Source organism: Aspergillus japonicus (genome assembly GCF_003184785.1).
Source record: "Aspergillus japonicus CBS 114.51 unplaced genomic scaffold BO86scaffold_6, whole genome shotgun sequence".
In the NCBI taxonomy this organism is placed as follows: domain Eukaryota; kingdom Fungi; phylum Ascomycota; class Eurotiomycetes; order Eurotiales; family Aspergillaceae; genus Aspergillus; species Aspergillus japonicus.
This window is the reverse complement of record NW_020291643.1, coordinates 689,747-711,879: the sequence shown is the minus strand read 5'-3', so window position 1 is coordinate 711,879 and position 22,133 is coordinate 689,747. Positions and strand designations below refer to the sequence as shown.

General features: G+C 48.9%; 3 protein-coding genes across 3 annotated transcripts; 2 read left to right on the top strand and 1 right to left on the bottom strand.

The window, feature by feature from the left end:
- Positions 1 to 20: 20 nt before the first annotated feature.
- Positions 21 to 506, bottom strand: BO86DRAFT_386354 (uncharacterized protein). Its single transcript, XM_025671307.1, has one exon. It carries the CDS (start codon positions 480 to 482, stop codon positions 180 to 182), a length of 303 nt encoding a protein of 100 aa, XP_025531281.1. The 5' UTR covers positions 483 to 506; the 3' UTR covers positions 21 to 179.
- A 1,795-nt stretch (positions 507 to 2,301) lies between these two features.
- On the top strand, positions 2,302 to 4,152 carry BO86DRAFT_407206 (cholinesterase; the record flags this gene model as incomplete). The annotated part of the gene is made up of 4 exons (XM_025674243.1): positions 2,302 to 2,568; positions 2,630 to 2,816; positions 2,874 to 3,494; positions 3,557 to 4,152. 4 exons carry the CDS (start codon positions 2,302 to 2,304, stop codon positions 4,150 to 4,152), a joined length of 1,671 nt encoding a protein of 556 aa, XP_025531280.1.
- A 9,304-nt stretch (positions 4,153 to 13,456) lies between these two features.
- BO86DRAFT_396389 (uncharacterized protein) lies at positions 13,457 to 14,141 on the top strand (the record flags this gene model as incomplete). Its single annotated transcript, XM_025673397.1, has 2 exons — positions 13,457 to 13,726; positions 14,073 to 14,141. 2 exons carry the CDS (start codon positions 13,457 to 13,459, stop codon positions 14,139 to 14,141), a joined length of 339 nt encoding a protein of 112 aa, XP_025531279.1.
- Between the last annotated feature and the right edge of the window lie 7,992 nt (positions 14,142 to 22,133).

The window sequence follows — 22,133 nt, the reverse complement described above, 5'->3', positions numbered from 1 at the left end:
GGGAGGTTTGTTGGATGGACCTGATTTCTGCGGAACAATGTGATAAGGAGTTGGCTGCAAGCCTCTTGAGTCAAGCCTGCAATTCCCAGAAAAGCAACTTCCCCCCTTCGGTCTTCTTTCTCAATCGGACGGGATCTTCGCGCCTCAAAACTTTCCCGCAATCCTCAAATGCCACACATTCAAGGCAACCAGATCTTTTCCTCCTCTGTCGGTTCTCGACACGAATCAGCCACCCCAGTCACCTTCCATGTGTTGTTGACTTTGTGAAGTATGAAGAGCTCAACGCCGACATGATGCACAGCACCATTAACCTTTGCCCGGAAAGGGGCCCAGACGGCGGCCAAGCTACCTGAAGGATATACTTTCACTTCAGGGTCCCAGATACGCTCATCGATCTCATCCTGGATCTTGATCACCTGTTCCACGAAGGTTCCAATGGTACAGAAACGAGGGAGGGTCGGTGAAGGGGGCCAGAGGGACATTCCTCCCGCTCGCACGCAGTATTTGTCGAACTCGGCGGAACTTTTCGTCCTCAGCGCACCTAGAAAGCCGTTGATGACGATCAAGATGGATTTAATTTCTTCGGAATGTTGAGAGAATGCTGATTTTACATCGAACGTGGTAGAGGGATCCCAACGCATAATTTCAGGTTCCATATCAAACGAAACAAGCGCCGTCGAACATGTCAGTGCTTGCAGGATGTGGCCCCATCTCCCTCATGGTTGTCAACTGAACATAACTTATATGATGGGGCTTTGCTCACTGTCACGGGCGCCGGTGACGTACCTTGGCTTGGTGTCGCTGTGCCAGGAACGTCACCTTTGGTCTGTCATAGGAAAGACAGCACATGCACTTTCCCGACTTTGTAGGCACTGAAACCGGTCGGCATTGAGTTTTTGGCCTACCCCTATCGGCTGGTCAGACGGACGGCCTGATTTCGAATCAATGCCGACATTTTCAATTTATCAGGAGCTACAGTCACAGCGACTCTCCATCAAGCTGCAGATTCGAGCGCAGGCTGTTTCAGAGGCGCAACCCCTGGGGTTACTGTTGCAGCCATGAGAACGCGCTCGCTTTACTTCGAGGTTTTCCCTTGCACTTAATCAATCGGGGCCCATCTCCTGGACAAGTCGAATGCTGTGAAGCGCCCCGAAATTACGATCGTCTGGCACGTCTTACAGAGCTCTTGCCATGTCCGACCACTTCGAAGGGTCGAGCGCAATAGCAGTCAAGGAATCGAGTGTCAGATCGTTTTGACGTGAGCACTGTAAGACACTAAAGCTCCAGCCATTGCTCGTCAGGCAAGCTGCATATGCCTCGGTGGCTATGACGTGCTACAGCGTGTGACACTGGTCTTCTCGACATTAGGAGTAAGAACTGGTTGGCCGGCCGTGCAACGGCAGATTCGCGGCCAAGAAATCCCGTCGGAGGAAGTCTCACGAGTGAGGAACAGATTACGTTGCCTGGATTGGTCCTGGTACGTCTTGGCTACTGTGTAGCTCGAAGGATTTTCTTGCCTTCGGAGTAGGAGCTGCTTGTGCAATATGACTGCTGAGGGGTCCTCGCGAATCCTCGGAGCATAGCCGGCAGACGGCTGTTAAACCCTAAGCATGCAAGAACCTGCAGACAGACCGACATGGCGGTCAAAAGCCCACATTTCTTTCTATCTCGCTGTCTGACATTTCAAACATTATCCATAGTTTCAGTTTTGTGCCAGGTCTGCGTTGCTTTGCTCGTCTTGCGGCCTCGACTTACATGTTCTGCGAGGACACCAACTCTAGGGGGCGTTGCCATCGAATGATACTCCCGAGCAGAACCCGGCTATAATGTTATGCCCGGATAGCCTTAATAGCATCATGCTATTATCCCGTTTGCGGGGACATGAACGGCATATATCTTCCCCGCCAAGTTTTCAACCTCGGGAATACCTCGGGTCAAGCAAAACTCGAGCAGAATGCGGGCACCTGTACGAATGAGGGTATGGAGACGAGGGGTTTTCACCGACCTTTGCATGACTCGCTCTCACCATTCTATCCCCATGACCCCAATGCTCCGCATTTTGGCCGGCGGCGCAACCTGATTTGGAAGCACTCCCTGTTGATGGTAGGATCTGGAGTGCTTCCCCACATCCCGCGACTGCTGTTAGCCCGGGGTTGATGATGCAACGTTTGGACCTGATGCCGGGTTTTGCGCCAGGCCCCTTATGCCGTGAAGATCCAGGTATAAATGCTGCAGAGCAGCGTCGTCGGAGTATGGTGTAGCAGCTTCAGAGTCTTTTTGGAATTCATAGCTCTCTGGAAGATGCGCAGGGCATTCATTTGTTTGCTTGGTCTCTCTGCCAGTGGCATTGTCACTTCGGCTGATACATCTCAGCCTACAGCTCATGTTCGCAATGGTACATATGTCGGAGTGAGAAACAGTAATTATGAACAGGACTTCTTCCTTGGTATACCTTATGCGCAACAGCCGATTGGCGACTTGCGATTCAGGGTTCCAAAGTCCCTCAATGAAAGCTGGGATGGTGAGCGTGAGGCGAAGGCATACTCAGACATCTGTGTGGGGTATGGGGTATGCCACGATATTGCCTTCACCGACTTCATATGACATAAGCTGATGTTAGTACGTTAAGACGGACTCTATATGGTACAATCAGTCCGAAGCATGTCTCACCCTCAATGTCATCCGCGATTCCTCTTTCAACGAAAGCTCAAGCCTCCCAGTAGGAGTCTGGATCCATGGAGGTGGCTTCACAGAGGGATCAAGTGCGGATCAGCGCTATAATATGTCTGCAATTGTTGCCAATGCTCACAAGATTGGTATGCCGCCTTTGAGCAGTTGTTATGGCCATTATTGACATATCTTTGTACGCACAGGCAAACCATTCCTCGCAGTGTCGCTTAACTACCGTCTCACGACCTGGGGTTTCATAAGCTCTAGTGAGGTCAGCGGCACAGGTAACACCAACCTCGGCCTCAGGGATCAGAGACTGGCTCTTCACTGGATTAAGGAGAACATTGCTGCATTCGGTGGTGATCCGACAAAGATCACTATCTGGGGCGAGTCTGCGGGAGCAATGTCTGTTGGGTATCACCTTGCAGCCTACGGGGGTAGGGATGATAACCTCTTCCGTGCAGCAATCATGGAGTCCGGGGGAACCATTGCCGCCGGTCCTTCTAACTACACCGGCTATCAGGCCCTCTACGATGACCTCGTGGCCAAGGTCAACTGCTCCGACGTTGTGGACTCATTGCAATGCCTGCGCGAGGTTCCATTTGAGAAGTTGAATAGCGTCCTCAATGGAACCGATGGGCAATCGAACTACCCTTTCTCTCCTGTCATCGATGGTGATCTGATTCCGACCTGGGGCAGCCTCCAGCTTGACCGCCATGAATTCGTTCAGATCCCTATCATTGCCGGCACCAATACTGACGAAGGGACTGCGTTCGGGCCCACCGGGATCAATACGACGCAGGAATTCTATGCATATCTTACCAGTACGTATGCCCTGCTCTGTGTCTCTGGTCTACCAGTATTACAATTTACTAAGTTGCCACAGATGGCCAGGCTGGCTTCCAGCTCCCTCCCTCCATCGCCAAGCATATCCTGCAGGTCTACCCCGATGATCCGTCCTTGGGTATCCCGGAGTACCTTGGCTCCAGACGAGTCCCATCCAAGGGTTACCAGTGGCGACGCACATCCGCGTATGCAGGGGACGCGAAGATGCACGCGAACCGACGACGACAATGCGAGGCGTGGACGGCGACCAACACCACGGCCTACTGCTACCGCTTCAATGTGCGGTCCGCGGACGTCGCACCCTTATCAGGAGCCACCCACTTCGAGGAAGTAGCCTTTGTCTTCAACAACCTCGCGGGCCTTGGGTACCACTATGGGCTTCCGTTCGCGGGGATGCCCGAGTCCTACGTGCAACTGAGCCAGCTGATGACCAGCATGTGGGCATCTTTCATCCACGACCTGGACCCCAATTCGGGCATCAAGAACGAGTCGGCGGTCCGGTGGCAGGCATACGGGCAGGGTCGGCCGGTCGATCTGGTCTTCAATGCTAATACTACCAGCTATATGGAGCCAGACACGTGGCGAAAAGAGGGGATTGACTATATCAACTCCGTGGCAAGTGCGTACTGGCGATAGAACTGGTTTATTTCTCCCCGTTCATCAGGGTTCTGCTGCAAAGTCGGATGTTCATATACATGTGAAAGCGAAAGATGCGACTCGGTGGTTTGAGTTGGCCGCAGATGCAGCTTACGATAATGATAATGGATCTGGAAGTCAGAAAGCAAACAAACAAAGAACGACCCAAGATGTGCGTGGTTCGAATTGGGGTGCTCATGTGTTTCTACGTAAAAGAGGAGGAGCCAGTCACGGTCCTTAGCGCCTCATGCACCCGGCCATGCATGTAGATCTGAACACCTCTAGGACAGAGTTACTCCGCTTTGAGTGAGGCCCCGAGCGTAAGCATTACCAAGCAAGATTACCTTCTCATCTCATCCGTGGAAAGAAAGCCCTCCAGCCTTCGTTTCTTCGAACCATTAAAAAAACAAGGGTAGTATCTCGGCCCATCATGCTAAGCCATCCCACTATTCCCACCAAACCAAACCATGTACACTGTGTATGGAAGCCATACCCCAGCCAGAGACCAGACCCCGGTCAGAGACAAACAAGAGCCACCAATCCACTTCCATACCAAGTACCTACCATCACATCAACACCAAGACAAAATGGGAGGCAAGGAGCAGAGTAACCCAGACCCAGCCAGAAGTAAATAATTTAAACAAAGTTTCCACCGGCTCCGATTTCATCTAGTCCTGATCTGGGGGGGGGGGGGGGGCGGGCGGGTCAAGAACTTAACTTCTCACTTCCAGTTTTCGATTTTCTGCATCTATACGAACCCAAGGAACCGCTATACCTGTTTAACCATTGTAAGTGCACACGGGAACGAACAATAGAAGGAAAACTTTTTTGGAGCCAAAAGTTGCAATCCTGGAAGATCGGATAGCGGATCCCAATCCCATTCATTGTTAATTAGGTTAATCACCGGCGACTTGGATGGTGGAGTGGTGGTCTGACTGTGTGGGTGGAGAGAGAGATACAGTACAAACGAGCCAAGTTCTGCCCGATTGGGATGTATTTAGTGTAGACTCGGTTCTGATTGTTGTTCTTCGCCACGGGTATGGAATGACCGCATATTCAGGGGATGATCTGGGGTTCTTTGCAAATGATCTGAGATGATGGAATAAAACCTGAGGGTGCTGATCGAGACTTCATTGACCATCTTACACGAGTATCATGAGTACTAGAATCGAACCGAGAAGATCCTATCTGGGGGAAAACAGGTGGTGGGAGAACCCCGGTAAATGGAACATCCGATGTCATTGCGATCCACCCCCCCCCCCAATGCCCTGTGCCCAAAGAGTGCACGAGACGAAAGAGAGAGCCGGTGGTTGAAGATGGTCTTGGCCTAAATGGACCAGCACAGATCCAACACTAATGTTTACTAGATTTTGGACGTTGAGATGGGATTGGGGAAGGTGGAGGGAGGGTGGGAGGGGAAAGTGGATGAGGGGGCGAAGGGGCAGAGAGGCCAGTGCAATGTTTCCTCCCGGGAGGTGGCTGTCAAAACTGTCATATCATTTTCCCTTTCTGGGAAGCGGACACAGACAGCCCCCCTCCAAAGTTGTCAACGATCCACCGGTGCGATGTTGGATATTCGCCTCTTTTGATTGTACTGTACTGTACAAGTAAGTACTCACTGTGGATTGTTCATGAATGGAAGTGGGAGTTGATTTAGATTACTGGCTGAAATTCGATTAACTAATGTAATCCCCCCAGTACTTACTATATGTCTATACACTGACCACGCGGTGGATCACAGTATCGGCAAAATGTATACCGAGTACCTCCGATTGCCTCTTCCCACTGACTCCGCATGTCATCTCCCGACGATCCCATTGTCTTCCTGCACCCCCCGTTTTCGTTGCTCTGGTTCGAATTGACAATCTCGAACTCGTTAGTCATTTCCATTCTTCATCTCGCGACGATCCCGAGGAAATTCGTGAAGAAAAAGGAAAAGGCACACCACCCATTCTGGGAAACCTTAAATCTCGTTTACTCACTGGGGGGAAATGGGAATTTGTCGTGGTCGGCCTGGTCTCGGTTAACATTACTTGAAAGACGCGCCTCAACCATGGAACCAGCCGGTCCGGGTTGTAGATACACGCCAGATATGCCAGATACGCCAGATAGCCGCCGCGTATATCGGCAACTTTGGTGGTGAAAGATTCGAGAACAACCACAGACCACTCTTTTTTTTTTTTTTCTTTTTTTTTATCTTTCAACCTCAACAAAGAGGTCTGGATTCGGGGAGGAACGTGGAAAGAAAGTGGATTTCGGGGGTGGAGGGGAGGGGGGCTTGAAAGACACGCTGCGCGCGCAGTGCAGTGTTCGTACTCTATCTTGGTTCCTTTGATTGGGGAGTCGCCGATCGCGATCGTGCTTCATGTAGCGTAGCGTAGCGTCTACCGGTACTCATAGGTGTACAGTACAGGTACTGGGTACTAGGTGCTGAACACTGCCACCGAGTCGATTGACTTGGACGGGTTGACTTGGATGGGTGCTGGGTGAAGAAAGGATCGGTTGGGTCTCCTCTTTTTTTTCCTCTTCCTCTTCCTTCTTCCTTCCCACCACCAACTCCCCAACCTAATTAGATTCGTGTGGTTGACTTTTAGTAGAAATTTAAAAGACGGGATCTCTTGAGTAAACCTACTATCGCCTACTTTACCGGCGATCCATAGAGGTATAGAAGCTAGATAGATAGAGAGGTGTTGGAAGCAGAGAACAAGGGACTCGGCCAATGACGGCAGAATTGAATCTTTTGTTGTTGTACATCCGCCGCCTACTCGAATATAATCTTGTCAAGTGTTCCTGTTTAGTTAACTCCAGTATAGTACAAAGAAAATGTTCAATCAATTCCCAACTGAGACGATCTGACAGTTTCTCCCCGAGACCGTCTGTCGTCAGTGGCGCTGCACCTCGCACTCTGAGTATCACCCACTCCATCTCCCTCTCCCTCCAAGCCACACACACTCTCCCTCTACGTAGGTACTCAGAGAAGTAGTGGTCCCCTAGTTCCCCCCCTCAAACCCCACTTTTCACCACTTCCCCGGCGGCCCGATCACTTTCCCCCTTCCCTTCCCTCATCTCATCTCGGGGACCTCGTTTGCGGGCTTCTCTGCAGATTCTCATAGTCCACTGGCAATGGGCTCCGCAGTACCAGAAAAGATATTAGGTACAGTACAGTAACGTAGTGGCAAATGCTCCATCATCAACAAACTGAGCCGTCCTGAATATCCTAATTCGGGAATACTTAGCTCCTTACTAGGTAGGTATTGACTAAAGGTATAGACCCAGTTCTTCTAGCCTACGGGAAATGAACCCCCAAAACCTTCTTCCACTCAGATTCGCTCGCTATCCTGAACCGATCGGCTAAGTGAATTCGATCGACTAGGCAGTCTTGGACGTGAGAAAAATAATAACTTAATCTCCCGCGCGCTGCCAATTCTATTCATAGTATTGTCTAGAAAAGTACATCAGACTTGTCCCACCTTCATGTCCAGACTATGATATGATTGTAACGAGAATGGGGGGGGGGGGGATGGAATATGTTCGGATAGTTAATTATGATAAATTAAAAAGTCTAGAAACAATTAATTCATCTACGTATGTTTTCTGGTTCTCCCGTTGGAATCGGACGGCCCTTCTTCGGATCTCATCAAATTCGGTGCCCACTCCTCTTGATTGACCCCCATTGTGCTTCTGATCGGAGAGATGCTTTGCACGATGTGATTTAATTTATTTTTGATTAAAAGTCCGATTCCGTTCTTTCCAGAATGCAGTTCCTCCGGGTCCATTACGTAGCCTTTGTCTACACAAATCATGAGATGATGAGATCATGTTTGGATGAATGGACGGACGAAATTGGTCGACGGAGGATGGGATCTAGATCATCTTCTTTCCCGGGTCCCCCGCCGGCCGAAAGTGGGAAAGCAAGCCCCCTAAGTCACTAAGCGCACCAGTCAAGCCAGAGTACGGTGTGTGGTCCAATCCACGTGTGGTCGGATACCCGACCAGCTGGGATCAAAATCCACCGCCATTGTATGGTTCGATTCGCGGTAACAGGAAACCCAGTACCTAGGTTCAAATTGGGACCAGGAAGACCAGCGGTGCTTATCTTTCTTAATTTCTTTCTTTTTTTCGGGGGTTCGCGGTATCCGTGTTGTATGGGTAATCGCCCACGGTACCATACATACCGGACAAGAATTTCAAGAAGTGCAAAAAGAGGACAAACAGGTATCTCTGCTCTCCCTCTCAACGGCCCAAGGTGGAGAATCGAAGCAGGGATAGCAGACTTGTCAAATAGCCAAATGTTCAACTTATCACACTGCGCCTCGTCTCATGCAGTTAGTCAAATTCTGGATGATGGTTGCTGATCATGGATCTCTGCTGGCAGGTTTGACAGCACCACTTGCGGACGGAAAGCAGCCGGTTGGTTCACGCACTCTGGGCCTACCCTGCATGTACTGTACATGTATGTACATACAGTATCTCACATGTGCTATCTCCAAACTAGATAGACTGTTATGCAAGCTCGTCATAGACGAAAGGTTCTGTGCATTCTGGTCGGCTATTGGGGTTTTCTGATTTCGGATTCTGTAGCACTCGGTCGATACAAGCTATGTCAGTTTAAGGTTCGATGCGTATCAATACTGGATGCGCGTGCTGACCGGTAAGAGCTGATCTTAGGAGCTAGTTCATGTGTCATATTGTCAGTTGGTCCTGTGTGTTGGATACCTAAGTCGAGGTGCGTCTGCTGGTTGCTTTATTTGTGATTCATCGACGGAGCAGGGGAAAAGCGCAGGCATTGTTCACGATTCGATTGACAGCCACACATGGCATTGGTTGTCTGAAAATAGCGGAGAGGATACCGAAAGGATCATTGGGAAGGTATGAGCCTGCCAAAATACTGGTATCAGCGATCTATCCCATTAAAAGCGTCAAGCACGAGAACTTAGTATGGATGACAGGGTCATTGCGCACCTCGACCGTGTCCAAGCAAGCACACCTGGGTGCTGGGTATCAATCGTTTATTTATGTTTTCATGCGATATTTGCCAAGGGAAATTAGATCTTTAAGCCCTTCCTATTCTCTGCCAGCTCTTGATCACCGCCAAGGGCTTTCCACCTCAGGTATACTTTTATGGAGGGTCGTAGCGTTTCCATAATACGCAGTCGTCCTTCAAACACGAGGGTGATAGTTAGAACAACAAGACTATCCGAAAGGCAGTTCGATCTAGAAGAAGATGAGCACCATAGAAGTTAGACCATATCATTTCCTCAAGCTGAGAGGTTGAGAGAGCAGACACTTTACTCACAAGCACTACCCCTAAGCACGTCATAAACATAATCGCATGTGAACCGTCTCCAAGAGCAAGAACAAGGCCTTTTCCCAGCATCAGCAAGGAACCTGCTCTCTATCGAAACAAGAACGACCATGCCAGAAAGCGTGCAAGCCAGGGGAGATCCCTCGGTCTTCACTCCATCTTCACTGAATCGGGAATGTTGAGAAAAGCCTGTGAGCCTGTACCTGGAACTCAGACGAGTCAAGGTCCAGATCCATTCTGGGAACCAAGTTGTGGAATAGCGAAGGCATAGCATCAGAGATTCACCAATCAGTTTCCCCAACATCGAAGGGCATCGTGCAGATTTTTCCAGAGAAAACTTGATTGTGCCACGGTCTGGTGCTTGCCCCGGTGTCTGGTCTGTGGTCAGTTCACTAATGTGAACTGGGAAAACTCTCTCGGTTTGCACTTTCCCCATATACCTCTTTCCCAATATAACTCCCCGCTCTCCACCACCCCCCCCCTATATAAGAAACACATATATGTGCCTCCTGGCCTGCTCGACAGAGTATCTATAGTGATATCACTTAAAGCTACGGCAAGTATTGTACAGAGTTTATCTGGTAAAGAAAGGAGGACGTGAGAGGAGTTCGAGAGTGCTATGAGCTCATCTACTGCATGATCCGATCCTCTCCCTAGTGGATTAACACGACAGACAGGCTGGTAGCGATCAGGTTTTCCCCCTCTCCCTTTTCCTACAAAGCAAAATCAAGGTGGGGTATTATGGGCAGTGGTCATAACAAAAGCAATAGAAATAGCAATTGGTTTTGACAATCGAGCTGTCGATAATACGGACCAGGACGGGATCGAGCGTCACCACATATCAGACTTTACTATTCTGATACTAATCAATATAAATTGAGAAGAGACAGGTCGATGCATATATTCCGAAGTTAGATACTTAGTTACTACCCGGGCCTTAAAAGCCAACCTGTAAGCTTTCCCTGGGCTTTGGTCAACTAACCTCGTCGGCGAGTCAGAAGTAACTTCTCCAGCCGCTTGACTGGCTTCGACTCATGACTCGGGATTCAAGTGGTAATTTCCCTTACAAACCACGACTCTGGCGTCGGGCACCTCCTATATCATTCTACTTCATTCTCCTAATCAAATGAGTTGCAATACTATACCTTTTTGCCCTATCTAGGTATGAACCCCAATTCGGGCACCGTAGGTGTTTGCCAGGTGCCCCAGGGCCAGAGCATGTAGATGATAGTTACAGTACATGTACTGTACCTCGGTAATCATCAACGAAATTACCGGATGGTAATTTACCTTTGGCTATCTAAATTATTACCCTAGGGTCGATATAAGCTACGGAATTGATTTGGCAGCGATCGGAAGCAGTTCCAGTAGGGGGAAAGACTATATCTCAGGTGCCATATGGGCTTTTTTTTTCTTGTGTGTGTGTCTTCTCTGGCATGATCGATCGGGGGAGGCGGATGGTTCAGGTTACATGGTGCCTTGTTTAGTTGACTTTTGGTCAGTTCAGTGGGGGGGGTCCGGAATAATCTATTTGACTATATACTAGTCTCAGAAGGTCAAAATAGGAAGATTCGGAGGAAGTTCGTCTGAGCTCATCAACAGCGAATGACAAATATAGATTCCGCTCACATGGTGGGCAAAAGAAGGGGAAAACGATCTCAGTAGGGATTAATAGATTGCGATATATTGGCCCAACCCGAGGCTTTTAGTTTGGAATGGTGGTCGTGCCTTGTAGTCTACGGGCGCAACCAAAAAAAGAATGAAAACAGAAGGAGACAAGAGGTTCCAGTTTAATTTATTTAGATTGGGGTGTTTGTTGATACCATCGGGACGCAGTGGGCACCCACCCATCACGGCTGTAAAACTCCGACCTAGATTATTGATTAGCATATGCCGTCATCATCAGCAGCAGCATCATTATTGTCGATAATTCTGGAAGAAAGGGCAAAAGAAAAAGGAAGGCTGTTTGCCTCCTCTCGCTTTACCTTTTTCCAACGGGTTTACGCAAAAGATGAATCAGCTTGTTAACGTGCCCGGTTGAGCCCCTTTTTATGGTACTCAAGTCGGGTATGGGCTCCAGCTTGATGTTGTTTGTAAGCCCGCCTGACTCGTGCTTAACTTAACTATAAGTAAATCCCGAAAGGTAAGTTAACTTAGAATCCATGATACACATTCCATCCCACCTTCTGTAGTTGCTGCCTTGGGACGCGGGTGGATTCGGTCGCCCTTCTTTTCTGCACCTCCCGTTGACACTAGAATTTCCACCCACCGCACCACGTTGTTTACGGCCGGGAGCAACGACAGTAATATTATCCGTTCATTATAGGATCCAGAGTGTCATCATCCTACGGGTTGACTTCGGGGCTTGAAATGTCCAGTCTTCCTCACTCACTAAGCACTTCTCGTCCACAAGACAGGAAGAAAAAAAAAAAACGATGGGAAAAAAAGAAAATTGACGGACGATTTAATTAAACTCGTCTGGTGCTAGCACCCTTCAGGTGGTCATCTCCGTGATGACTGTTGGCTAGCAATGCATCACTGATAGACTCAAAAGTCAATAGAGACCAACCAACCTCCCTCCCCAAGATCCGCTCAGATTCACCCCGTCGATGGCGATGAGCGATAGATAGGCGACGCTAGGCAGAGTCTGGAGTCTAGACAGTTTCCACAGATAGAGGTTGCAGAACGGCAAATCGTGCTAGCATGGCGGGCCGATCGACAACCGTTATGAGGTCAAGAGCTCTCCCTACTGGTACTTACCTCGTCTCCATACCTTGCTTGTGAATGCTTCACCTATCACAATGAGCGAAAATTTCCGTAATATCTCCTCCGTCTGCCCTATTGTGTTTCTCGCTTTTTTTCTTCTTCTTCTTCTTTTTTTTTTTTTTTGAAAAAGAAGTCCACTTGTGTATCCACCACTCAAATTACAACACTTGGATCAGTCCAGGTCATTTACCATGGATTGTTCGATCGAGCTCAATATAGCTTCCAGCGTCACGGACACGGAGAATAAAGCCGAGAAGTCATGTGCATTGGGAGTTCGACCGCGGCAAATTAGACTCTCCTATATGGAAAGATACTAGGTAATATGAGAGAATGGCCTCACCGTGATGTTGACGAGGGATTTTTTATGATCGAAATGACCTTCTGACTGTGTACGATTTCCATTGAGGGTTAATTGAAGCAAAGAGGCAAACAGAAGGCGAGTCGGATAATCCGGTCTCACTCCCGCTGGAAATCTGCGTATGCATCGGATCAGCCTGCATGCCTTTCCTGAGTCGCGTACTTTTGGGTGCCACGCACAAAAGTGATGCGCCCTTCCCTCGATCCCTCCTCAGTCTTGACCGCGCTAAGTCAGTCAAGGTGGAACCCCCCACTGCAGCCGGGTCCATGGCAGATGCAGTGGGGAATCCAAACGTTCAACGGCCTGGAAGAGGCAGTATCTGCGTCCCGCAGGCTCCGGGCCCGGACGCTAACTTTGCCCAAATGCAAAATTGCCTGAATTTGGGGGGGTTTCGCAGAGGTGTGAGCGCATCCACAAGAGACTAACTAACACCGATCTCACGACAGTCGTCCGCGTAGGATGCGATTAGTTTGCGCTTGTGAGATCAGCTCATTTTTGCCATCTTTTCCTGATTTTGGCTTGTGTTATTTGCCTCATGAGGGAAATGGGCCTAGCGGATCATCATAACCACCATCATGGCGTCGACCACGTCCAGAGATTCGGGATTTGCTTACGACTTGGTATCGGTGATTGATTCACTATGCCACCAACACGGAACCCGAAGTAGATCCGTCTGGCGGTCGGGGTGTGTGTGTGTGTGAGGTACCGTAGTGAGGAAGGATCGAGTAGTTCACGAGAGCGACAGAGATGGAGTAAAGTCTTGGTTCCTTAGGAGATGATAACCTTACGCATTCCGCGTACCTGGGTAAGAAAATGATTGTTGCTCAATTTCCGAGCCACACATTCTTCTTGGGGGAGGACGGAGGGGAATGTGAATGACTTCCTCCTTACCTCATCCGGTGTCCGTCTGCACAGTCCTCGGCGGCGATTATGCTACGGATTATGATGATGATGATGATGATGATGATGATCAGCGGTTGTCATCTACCCTCACCTGGATGGCCTCCCTGTCAACCATGCACCAACTTACAGCCACAGTGGAACATAAACAGGCCTGGACAGCAGCCATGGTATCGATCGTGATGATTGACAGGGCATCTGTCGCATTCGTCATTCTCGGGCAGGGTTTCTCCAGTCGAATCTTGGTACGCCAAAGACGGGACAGTTTGACTGGAGCCGATGGAGGAAGGCCCACTTCGCGTGTTTTCCAAGAGGTTGGTTGGAGGGATGCAGTGGGTCGGCCTCTCAGTCTCCCTATTCGGAAGGAGGTGGCCGAGCTATCCTTCAGTGCGGTGACACACGTGGTTTTTATGGCTTGGATAGGTATGTGGAAGGTATGTAGGTAGTCTATGTGCCGAGTGGTGGTGGTTGGTATGTGATCATTGTCGCCGACATTGCTGGTGTTATGCTTCTTCCGTACGGAGTACTTTGTACCTTGACTTCAAAACTACCGCAACATTTTGTTGCCATTCTAACGCTCTTCTCCGGAAGAACGCGGAACCATCCTTGTTCAAGACACCCCCCTCTAGAGAAGCCAACCGTGAATTGGAACTGGTATGAGTTGGAAGAGGCGGTATATTCCGCTAATCTCGCAGCTGAGTCTAGGGAAGGGGGATGTGGCCCATGCACACGTTAATCGGTCGATTCTATCGAGACGGTTCCGATCGCAGAATAAGTACTATGTATGAGAATATGGACTTCTGAGCCCATTCGATGGGCAATGGTCCAATGTACGCAACGCACAATGGGAAGATGAGATCTCATGCCAGTCAGCTGGCTCGATACGGGGATCGAAGATGAAGATTCCAGACGGGAACAGACAGCATCAGCATGGCTAGTGGAGAGTGACCGAATGTACAGAATACACATCCCCAATCGGTCTAGCTGCAGCAAAGACAGGTCCTGCTAAGGCAAGGGAATTGCGGAAAAAGGTCGAAAGCCCCGCTGCGAGGCACGGGTTAAGCCGATTTTTTTGACGAAGCCCCAGCTGTCAGCTTCCTGTTTGGGGGTAAGTCGTCGGAGAGTTTACCGGGATGGATCCACTGCATCGGGGAGATGTTTGCCCTCGGATGCATTTCCCTTTGACATTCCAGTACGTACCAGCAAAGTTGACTGACTTGTTACGATGATGATGATGATGATGATGATGATGATGATGATCCTTCTCCCTTTCATCAAATCAGTGGTCGAGAGATCCAGCCGTCGACAAAATTGGTCCACCGCCACTAAGGTACCGTACCCTACCCCTGACTTTGGGGACTCTTTTCTTTTTCTATTCTTGTTTTCGTTCTTCCACTGCTATGGTCAGGGCCCATCCGGGCGAATAAGACAGCCCCTGGTTCAAGCTACCTTGCCGGCGGTACGAATGGAGAACCTGGGGGATCATAGCCAATCGTAGTCGGCCTGGAAGTGGCTCGCCACTCACTGACAAAAGGTACAGTAACTGGAACCTATTTCAACGGCGGGGAGGGGGTCAGGCGCATTAGCAGGGTTGCTTGCTGGTGATGCAAGATGATGGAGACGGTTCCTACTCGTACGTACTCACTTGATCGTATGCCCATCTCCCTGCCAAAACCAAAGAAGTACAGAGGTCAACAGAGCAGGTGTCAGTAGCGGAAGGCGGCGTTTGTCGCAGGCGAACACCAGTGCGGAGTAGTAAGGTCGTTCCATTTAGGTTTAGTCGGAGCCATCACAAATCAACAATACGAATGATGGCAGGACTTTGTCTCCGCTCCAATATACAGGCGCTTGTCGCCAGAACGATCACCGGGCTTCAATCCATCCATCCGCCCGTCCGTCACTTTAGACTCTTGCCACAAACGGTCGAAGCGCCGTCCACACTCCCCCCTACCCCTTATGAGTGCCGATGGGATTATGCGATCAGCGCTGAGAGAGATCATAGGACCCGGTCCCACATCTGATGCCTAGATGCCGGTATTATTTGTACCGTGTAATAACTAATTCAGGTCAATGTTAATCCAGATATGCCTATGGGGCTGTCCTGTGTCGCTGTCCTGTCAGGAAGACCCAGTAGTGGAGGGTCGGGACTGGAAAACTACTAACGGTCGCAACGGTTCTTTATCCATTGCCCTTTGGCGCTGTCGATCCCGGCCGTTTGCCGGGTCACCAATTATTTCCTCGCTTCGCGAACCATGCTGTGTCACCTCCTGACTATGCGCGAAATCTTCGATCGAAAGACTCCCGCTGACAAAAATCAGTTGGCGATGCTGGCAGACCCTTAGTAATCAGTCCTTCCGAGCAATCATTTGTCTGTTGCCTGGCACAAGATCCATTTCATCTGGCTCCATAGCTAGATGCGGGTTCCAAGTCCGCTAATTTATCTGTATATGGCGTCGGTTAAATGATTCAAAGATGGGGAGGAGTCATGATTTTGGTTCGATTGACCTCGGATAGTGCATAGGACCCGAGTCAAGTTCCTCGTCAATCGATAATACAAGATCCAAGATTCTGTGGTCATCGTGAGGATGTTTTGATCTGTTCCATCCCTTTCTGTTACCCACGTAGGTTCGTTACTTCGCATACACAGACTCACCTTACGCAATTTCTCGATTTCCGTGGGGCTTGAGCGCTTCTCGACCTTTCAAGCCGATGCGGTAACACGAACGGCATACTGCATAAATAGCGAACAATGGTATTGTTTGGTGCTGTCTTGGCCCTGGAGAGCTGAGCAGTGCTTCTCAAAATGACGATCATTGCTTCCTTGAGGGCAAGGGAGAAGATTGTAGATTAGCAGCATGTCGGTGAGAAATGGGTGGGACATGTCTCCACTGACCAGAGAACTGGTACAGAGCCGATGGCCCTCATCACGATATGAGGTTGTTGATCAGGAAATTTCTCGTCCTAGTCTAACTACTATGTATGGTTTCCTGTCCCGTTCACCCCCTTTCGACATGACTGATAACAGAGATCGTCACCTCCGGGGGCCATGAAGGCGAAAATGCTTTTGGGGCGAGCGGATATCACCACACTTTCCACTGGGAAGAAACTACCGGTAGACGGTTGTGTCATTCGAAAACCACAGCTTCCAGCAGTGAGATACTGTTTTGATAGTTTTCTCACCATGATAGTATAAGTCAGCTGTCAGATCAAGGAACGGAAGCATTTCCCTTGGATCTGTCCATGGATCTTGTCTGATCAGGTCGGTCTCCTTTCCACAGGCGTACCACATGGTGGAGGTCGAAGCCCGAATCTGCGCTATTGTGCGCACTTGTCAAAAGTGGCACACAAGCTGGGGCGGAACCGTGTCTCCGTAATAACTTTCGCTAAGGTCCACGGTGTATCGAGTGGCTGGGGATGTAATCGTGTTGGCTGTATTTGAGACTCACCTAATCTCAGCATGCAGGCTGTCACTTATCTCAACACATTCCAAGATCCTGCAGTGTGAGCTTGTTGGTCAATGCGTTGGATTGTGACCAATCAATGCCATTGGCGGGGCCCGCTGTTTGTAGTATGCACAGTATTTTGCGATCCAGTACTACTAGTCCGAAATGATGCTTAGCATGCCCCCCTGGGGCCTCATTTCCTGTTCTCAAGATTGGGAGCAGATTCGACTATTCGAAGTTACTATGTATGTGAAATGAGTAAGAACCTATAGGTTGTAGAAATACCTTCGAAGGAATGTGATACGAATGTACTGTATATGCCAGTATTATGACCGAATTCCTCGGTCCCTTCGAGGACGGGCAAAGGCGACGCCGAACAATAGCTACTAACTAAGAAGCACTAGGATAACCGTAGATCTTTACGGTGCCCAGTGGCCTGCTCAATAACTCAAAACTGCTAGAGGCCAAAAAAAATGGTGGGTTAATAACAAAGTTTCTATCAGGAGCAGCGAGTGGGTAGTCTACGGAGTAAGTTTTCCCCTACGTACTATGTACATACTTGACTCAATTGACATGATCACAGAGTATTGAAGTTACGTACCAGGTACGTACCTGGAGTGGTGGACGGATGGATGAGCCTTTGTTACCAGTCCGATCAGATTAGTCGTAATTTAAGGCGACCGTTGGATCCATCCATCACGGGTCGCAGCTGCCGCCTCGTCTGTGCACTGGTAAGGTGGTAAATGTACTTTACTTCGTACAACGGGCTGACCCCTCAGGATTACTTTCATGAATGTCAGCGTCACATTCATGAGATTTCCTGGACTTAACCCAAAGCCCGGGCTCAACTTTGATAAAAGCAGACTCACAGAGGGCAGACAGATATGGTTGTCTGTGGCATGAGGTCATAGGTCGAGCATCTTCACATGCTAACACCATTATGGCCGCACGTAGTTTTTCCAACCCAAAAAAAATCCTTCAGGATGTTCTTCCATACCCACCAACCAAACGGAATAGCTTGCTGTAACCTTACCGGGATTAGGATCGTTCTAGTTGATCCCTCAAAAGAACAAACAACGTCACGTTAACAGATACTGATTTGGATGCAACTCCTGCATACTGCGCGTTGACTATGTGGCAGGTAACTCAGCTTCTAGACTGGTATGCATTGTATCCATCCGTAAGGACGTCCGCGGGGGTGTCGGTCCACGCTATTTCAACATGGAATGAAAGAGAAGGGGATGTAGCAGGAACCAGGTAAGCAAAGAAACCTACAGACAAAATATCCCGGTCGGGACTTGTGTAGCTTGAGGGCTGGATCATCGCTCTATCTCAATTGGAGAAACATGTGTTCAGAGCCATCCTCAACCCAAGATTTTCGATTGAACTTTGGCGACGGATAGTGGTCATGTCTGAATTGTGACTGGGGGTCTATTTTCTAGAACCAACATTTGCTTTGTCCCTCACTTGTATCTTGCATGTAATACTAGGTGTTACAGATCATAGCTCAACCTTGTAACGATCGAAGTTCCATCCTTCTCCTTGCGATCAATGTTGGGGTCAATCAATTCCCTGCTGCAGAGACACAATTATATATAACACAATTGAAAGAAGACAGATCAGACTGGATGGTTCGATCAAGTATTTGGTCATTCATAGATATGTCGGGATTTGCTGATATGATGGAGGAACTACCGGGTTCGTGCCGAGTTTATATATTTCTAGTGATTCTACTGCGTGTTAGGGACTAACATGAAGGTCAGCTTGGATGAGCTCAGCCGAGGGAATTATCTTTCTTGCTTTTAAGCTGCGGCTACTTATATGGATGATTATGCACCGAGCATCATCTATGATCAATTATAAGCAGACTATCTGCATCTGCGGATGGGATACCTATGGTATAGTGTTCAAAAGTGACGCCAATGCGCCCGCTCATGCTGATCATGTGATCAAACATTCCACAAATTGGCTTGAGCGCTCATCAAAGGGCAAGCATTAACTTACTTGATATAAGGAAAGCAAAAGTCAAATGAAGCTCAACTTTGGTGATCGTGGGTGACATAGACCAATTAAGTTATTTTCGAAGTCAAGCCTATCATAAGAGATCGAGTTTGCTGGGGCTAGGCCCCGTGAGGCGTACAGGGTTGTCAGACAATTCTCTTCCAGGTTGAGGAACGTGTCTCGATCTGAAGGTGTCAGTCAGCAGAGCACTGACACGAATATTCTCGTTCGGGAAATTCGTCCGATTCAACACTATGCATTGAATGTGGCAGAAGGGGGGCGGGCTATTTGGTTGCAACGGAAGGAGACTGTTGCTCAACTGGCCCCCTGCTAGGATTGCTTATTGGAGCCAAATATCTGGGTTAGTGATCGATCGATCGAAAGTCTGAGTGCAATCGCTACCCAATCGAGTAAGCAATAGTTGAAGCCCCGAGGCGAAAGTGTCCGTTGGAAGCTTCGAACGCACCGTTATACACATACAGATCTTTTCCCCCTCCCAAAGCACTATGATCGGAGCTCAGTCTCACCGTCTTCAATGGTCTGTTGCCCTTTCTAGTAGCATTTTACTCACTAGGCTACAGAGCGATCGATGTCCAGAGCAAAATGAGCAACTGATAAATCACCTATAAGTTAGGTCAGCCAACGAGCTAACTTATAGTCTTCCGGCTGGAGTAGTAAAGTAGCAGGGCAAATGAAAACCTCCATTGAAGAAGAAAGACAGGAATTAACCAGCGCCTACATTCATTACCTAAGGCTAAATTGACTTTGCGACGCATCTTGAATGATCATCAGGAATGTTGATCAAGGAGGTGATGACGATGGTGCCACCCACAAACGGCTATGCCCGAGATCTCGAGCAAGGGAAAGCGGGGAGCGTTGTATTGTACCATGGTACTGTACAAATCACGCAGGCACGGCTATACTTTGCTGCACCTCCTCTTCCCCTCCTTCGATCTCATCCTTTCCTCGACATTGCTTTGGTTTACAAACTAGATTGTTCCCCCCTCCCTCTCTCCCCTACCCCATGTCGAATGACAAATAGCTTCAAGACTGCAAGACTGCAAGCGAAAGCAGGGGGACCAGCAGCCTGATCCAAAAGTTCTGGTTCCTCGCCGCAGGAGGGGAGCTGACCATGGCTCGCGTCAGCTGGAAATTCCGCACGCCGTGCTTCGGAGTGAATGGCTGGCCATACTTTAGCTGCGATCCCAACTGTGCATATCTTTTGGGCTAGCTGCAGCAGGCGAAGTGTGTTTGCAGGTGTTTTGCTGATGCGCGATTCCAGGTCCCCACTAAGATCGTTCTCAGATCTCCAGGGTCGGAGACTATCCTTCCTTTTAACGCAGCCGGTGCTGACGCTAAAGGTGCCTTCTGTCCAGCGAGTTTCTCCGTTGAAATTGGTCTTGATCCCTGGGTGGGTATGTCTGTATCTACTCCGGCTTTGTCTTGAACCTTGTTTGATCAGGGTGACACTATGACGAGAAGATTATATTGGCTAGGGAGGTCAAAGCTCCCTGTATGTTACCAGGTATTAAATCAGCGATCTGGGAACTGTGCCAACTTCGATTCCCAGTATGTTTGACATACCTTGGGTCCAACATTTGGATCTAAATATTGATCACAGGTGGTATTTTACTGCCTTACCAAGCAGCTCGTCATGGGCCGCAATGTTAAAGAAGCTACAGCGCCGAGGCAAAACACCGCAGCGTCGGTAATATGGATAGACTCGACTTCTGCAACCATTTCTTCCCAGGAAAAGCGTGGTGGATGGCCATCGCCTTCTTATTCTTCTCTTGAGTCACAGAAGCCTAGAGCCATATGAATTAATGTCCTTCTAACTAGCCCTGGCAAATGTCTTATTCGAGTGTGACGCATTTTCGTTCAGAAGACAGGTAGTGATCCCGGTGACTGGGGCGCTATACCACATGCTTTTCAACATCTCACACCAGATATGATGATCAGGAAACAACTCCTTCCCATCTACATATCATCTACACCTGACAACAATCCGGGACAGCAAACACCCGCGTAGAGATTTAATTGATTCAAAAGTTGCTTCAGTTCGATGAAATAACTTTGAGCGTCCCGTGTTCGTTCCGCACCAAAATTAGAGGCACATTTTCTCGATTGCGTAGCGTGCGATCTCTGGATCTTGATATCCGGACCACTTATCGTTGCCCCGATATTAACATTGATTAACATTGTCTTCTGTCCCCTCCTCCTCCTCCTCCTCAGACACGGTGCACCACCCCTCTTTTGGCTTGTCTCTGCTCCCGTCGGCTCCGAAATCGTTACGTACCCATACCGATTATCCGTGGTCCGAATGTTCCATGATGTTTGGTAATGACATTGAGCCCCAGCTCTATTGACGAGTCATTAAACAGGATTTCTTAGCTGAGGCACAGTAAAGCATAAACTATAAGGATAGAAGTTTTGATTTGCACCTGACTCTGGTCAAGAATCAAAAGTGTTTAGGTAGGGAGCTGAACAAACCCCATACAAAGGATCGATTCTATTTTTGTAAAAGAAAAAAAATAGAAAGTAAATCGGTGAAGCTATTCTCTAACCTTTCTCGAGTCTTCGAAAGCTGATGATTTTGGAGCAAGATATCCAGCACTTGCGGATGCTGTTATATTCGCCGATTCTATAATGTAACATGTTTTGAGATAATACAGGGTTGTAACGAGGGAGAAACTGGTTGCAATTGTAGATAAAGAGAAGTGGCAGGAGCCGAGCACTAATTGGTACTAGCATGTCAATCTGGAAAGCAATGGTATTGTAGTACGTATCTTGAATACGTAACATGGTTAATTCAGTCTTTTGCAGAATTAATACAAAATGACCCAAAGAATAAGAAAATATTTTTCAAGGCCAGGGACAACCCCCCCTGGTAAGGCTCCATCGCTCCACTGAGATATCCGCCCATCGCCAATATGATTTCAACCCACTCCACACTCTGTGGAAGATCCGCAGTTCGCAGCCCGTAAAGCTTCTGTAATTCGCCGTAACTTTAATGTGGCCACGACCGCCAGCATGATTCGACGATCTCATAGTCCGGTCTGGCTCCTCCACCTGCCTGTCCTTCTTCCATCCAGTTTCCCAGGTCTGAGCTCATCTGTCTTGGCCCGATGTACTGACTACTTCGTCCTAGTACGTAGCTCCTGTTTGGATCCTCCCGTATCTCGTGTGTGTGCGGGCCCTGGGTGTTGAA

Bases quoted from the DNA above. Each gene is read 5' to 3' on its own strand.
- BO86DRAFT_386354 (XM_025671307.1), bottom strand. From the start codon at position 482: ATGTCCCTCTGGCCCCCTTCACCGACCCTCCCTCGTTTCTGTACCATT.